Source organism: Amphimedon queenslandica, unplaced genomic scaffold, assembly GCF_000090795.2.
Source record: "Amphimedon queenslandica unplaced genomic scaffold, v1.1 AMPQUscaffold_12366, whole genome shotgun sequence".
NCBI classification, from domain to species: domain Eukaryota; kingdom Metazoa; phylum Porifera; class Demospongiae; order Haplosclerida; family Niphatidae; genus Amphimedon; species Amphimedon queenslandica.
This window is the reverse complement of record NW_003547397.1, coordinates 3,053-7,447: the sequence shown is the minus strand read 5'-3', so window position 1 is coordinate 7,447 and position 4,395 is coordinate 3,053. Positions and strand designations below refer to the sequence as shown.

At 32.4% G+C, this 4,395-nt stretch overlaps 1 protein-coding gene across 1 annotated transcript in view; it reads left to right on the top strand.

Moving 5' to 3' along the window:
• The first annotated feature begins 2,705 nt into the window (after positions 1 to 2,705).
• The window catches only part of LOC109587952 (uncharacterized), a 3,795-nt gene continuing 2,105 nt past the window's right edge, over positions 2,706 to 4,395 (top strand). Inside the window, exons 1-2 of the mRNA XM_020004159.1 lie at positions 2,706 to 3,194; positions 3,252 to 4,386. Of these exons, the coding sequence (XP_019859718.1) occupies positions 2,706 to 3,194; positions 3,252 to 4,386 (1,624 nt within the window). The remainder of the gene's footprint in view (positions 3,195 to 3,251; positions 4,387 to 4,395) is intronic.

Genomic DNA, 4,395 nt, shown 5'->3' with positions numbered 1-4,395 from the left:
AAACTGTGTTATTTACAATCTTTCAGTTTGTAAGTCACGTCACATGTGAATGTGTAATTTCATTTTTTTCTTCTATGATACCATTGTGATACTTTACTAAACTGTGTTATTTACAATCTTTCAGTTTGTAAGTCACGTCACATGTGAATGTGTAATTTTATTCTTTTCTTTTATGATACCATTGTGATGATACTTTACTAAACTGTGTTATTCACAATATTTCAGAGAGTAAGTCACATCACATGTGAATATGTAAATTAATTTTTTTCTTCTATGATACCATTGTGATACTTTACTAAACTGTACTGTGTTATTCACAATATTTCAGAGAGTAAGTCACATCACGTGTAAATGTGTAATTTTATTCTTTTCTTCTATGATACCATTGTGATACTTTACTAAACTGTGTTATTCACAATATTTCAGAGAGTAAGTCACATCACATGTGAATATGTAAATTTATTCTTTTCTTCTATGATACCATTGTGATACTTTACTAAACTGTGTTATTCACAATATTTCAGAGAGTAAGTCATGTCACATGTGAATATGTAAATTTATTCTTTTCTTCTATGATACCATTGTGATACTTTACTAAACTGTGTTATTCACAATATTTCAGAGAGTAAGTCATGTCACAAGTGAATGTGTAAATTTATTCTTTTCTTCTATGATACCATTATGATACTTTACTAAACTGTGTTATTCACAATATTTCAGGAAGTAAGTCACGTGACATGTGAATATGTAAATTTATTCTTTTCTTCTATGATACCATTGTGATACTTTACTAAACTGTGTTATTCACAATATTTCAGAGAGTAAGTCATGTCACATGTGAATGTGTAATTTTATTCTTTTCTTCTATGATACCATTGTGATACTTTACTAAACTGTGTTATTCACAATCTTTCAGTCAGTAAGTCAGGTCACATGTGAATGTGTAATTTTATTCTTTTCTTCTATGATACCATTGTGATACTTTACTAAACTGTGTTATTCACAATCTTTCAGTCAGTAAGTCATGTCACATGTGAATATGTAAATTTATTCTTTTCTTCTATGATACCATTGTGATACTTTACTAAACTGTGTTATTCACAATATTTCAGAGAGTAAGTCATGTCACAAGTGAATGTGTAAATTTATTCTTTTCTTCTATGATACCATTATGATACTTTACTAAACTGTGTTATTCACAATATTTCAGGAAGTAAGTCACGTGACATGTGAATATGTAAATTTATTCTTTTCTTCTATGATACCATTGTGATACTTTACTAAACTGTGTTATTCACAATCTTTCAGGAAGTAAGTCACATCACGTGTAAATGTGTAATTTTATTCTTTTCTTCTATGATACCATTGTGATACTTTACTAAACTGTGTTATTTACAATCTTTCAGTCAGTAAGTCAGGTCACATGTGAATGTGTAATTTTATTCTTTTCTTCTATGATACCATTGTGATACTTTACTAAACTGTGTTATTCACAATATTTCAGGAAGTAAGTCACGTCACATGTGAATATGTAAATTTATTCTTTTCTTCTATGATACCATTGTGATACTTTACTAAACTGTGTTATTCACAATCTTTCAGGAAGTAAGTCACATCACGTGTAAATGTGTAATTTTATTCTTTTCTTCTATGATACCATTGTGATACTTTACTAAACTGTGTTATTTACAATCTTTCAGGCAGTAAGTCAGGTCACATGTGAATGTGTAATTTTATTCTTTTCTTCTATGATACCATTGTGATACTTTACTAAACTGTGTTATTTACAATCTTTCAGGACGTAAGTCATGTCACATGTGAATGTGTAATTTTATTCTTTTCTTCTATGATACCATTGTGATACTTTACTAAACTGTGTTATTCACAATCTTTCAGCCAGTAAGTCAAGTCACATGTGAATGTGTAATTTTATTCTTTTCTTCTATGATACCATTGTGATACTTTACTAAACTGTGTTATTTACAATCTTTCAGGTCGTAAGTCATGTCACATGTGAATGTGTAATTTTATCCTTTTCTTCTATGATACCATTGTGATACTTTACTAAACTGTGTTATTTACAATCTTTCAGGACGTAAGTCAGGTCACATGTGAATGTGTAATTTTATTCTTTTCTTCTATGATACCATTGTGATACTTTACTAAACTGTGTTATTCACAATCTTTCAGCCAGTAAGTCAAGTCACATGTGAATGTGTAATTTTATTCTTTTCTTCTATGATACCATTGTGATACTTTACTAAACTGTGTTATTTACAATCTTTCAGGTCGTAAGTCATGTCACATGTGAATGTGTAATTTTATCCTTTTCTTCTATGATACCATTGTGATACTTTACTAAACTGTGTTATTTACAATCTTTCAGGACGTAAGTCACGTCACATGTGAATGTGTAATTTTATTCTTTCCTTCTATGATACCATTGTGATACTTTACTAAACTGTGTTATTCACAATCTTTCAGAATGTAAGTCATGTCACATATAAATGTATAATTTTATTTTTTTCTTCTATGATACCATTGTGACACTTTACTAAACTGTGTTATTCACAATCTTTCAGCCAGTAAGTCACGTCACATGTGAATGTGTAATTTATTCTTTCTTTTATGATACCATTGCGATGTGTTTTTTACCCAAAAATCCTGATGTCATAATTTTTTAGGATACAAGTAATGTACTGTATATGTTGACTGCTGACAACATTTATGTACATGTACCTATAGGTGCTTATGAGAGAGCTCTCAAAGAACAAGGAAGTGCTGATGTAGCGTATGCTCGTCTTATGTTACTGGGATCAGCTGGTACTGGCAAGACTTCTCTCAAGCGTTCATTAATGGAAGAACCTTTCAATCCTCATACTACAAGCACCATTGTATCTGATGTATCCTCTGTACGACCATTTGGACACAAGTGGCAAACAATGAGAGACAAGAAATGGAGAAAAGTCACAGAAGAAGATGAACTTGAAGAAATTGCTCGTTTGTTTGAATCCTTTCATTCTAAATCATCCTCACACCATGCTTCTGTATTGAGTGCAGAATATTCTCATAATGAATCAGATGCATTAGTTTCTACTAGTTCAATAGCTTCTGATTTGAATGTAGAGATTCGTATCAAATCAATACTTGAAAGAGCTTGTTTTGCTTATCGGACAACAAAACCACTTGTTCAAGTGAGTCATATTTACTTATGTTCAGCATTATGATATAAGTAATATATCAATTTTTAGCCATTTCTTCATATATGGGATTGTGGTGGTCAGCCAGTGTTCCTTGAGATTCTCCCAGCCTTCCTCACTCCTCGTACAATGTTTCTCCTCCTGTTTGATGCTTCAAAGGATTTCACAGAAAGATGGCAGTCACGTCAGAATACTACTGATGGTAAAGTGCTGTTTGGTGAGGTTGTGAATGAAAGCACAAGTGATCTAATGGTAAAATGGATGTCTACAATACACAGTTACCTTGTGAAGCACAAAAAAGATGATACTTCTTCTCCTAGTCCTAGTCTCTATTGTATTGGTACTCGTGGTGACAAGCTAAAGGGAAGAAAGAAAGAACAAGTAAAGAAGCAAATAAAGTCCCTCTACAAGGAAAAAGAGTTCTCAGATCTTATTAAAGATGTACTGATCATTGATAATACAACTTCAGGTAAAGGAGGAAGAGAAGATCCAAGTATTTCAGAATTACGTGGAGCCATTGATACTTTTATCAATACATTAGTTGTTCCAACCCCTGTCAATTGGGTTCTCTTCCGCAAAGTTTTTCAAGAGCTAGAGCTGAATATCATTAGTGTATCTGATGCCATTGCCATTGGAGAAGCATGTCATATACCAGCACGTGATGTTCCTAAAGTATTGAAATTCTATCATGAGCTGGGAGCTGTGCTATACTATCCTCAAATAAAAGGTCTGAAAAATAAAGTCATTCTGAGTCCAAAATGGTTTGTTGATATTATTGGGAAAGCATTTCCACTGGATAATGGGTGGAGTGAAACATATAGATGGTATTTGTTACAAAATGATGGTATTCTTATTCAACCACTTTATAAAGAGATATGGCAGTCAAGTGATATTGATCCAGAAGAAATAATTGAACTTTTAGTTCATTTTCGTCTTGCAGCTCAAGTTCAAACTGAGCTTGATGATGCTAAACATTATTTTCTTCCAGCAGTGCTACCAGGATACACAGGTGATCCTAATGAAGTACAACCTGGTTATAAGCTAAGAGCCTCACCTGTACACATTACATTCACCACTGGCCATGGGTATGTACCTCCTGGCTTCTTCACTCGTTTAGCAACTGCTGTTGCTACTGATGATGATATTAAGCTCAATTTTGATAATGTTTATTCAGCACCTACTGCTGGTTCTTGAT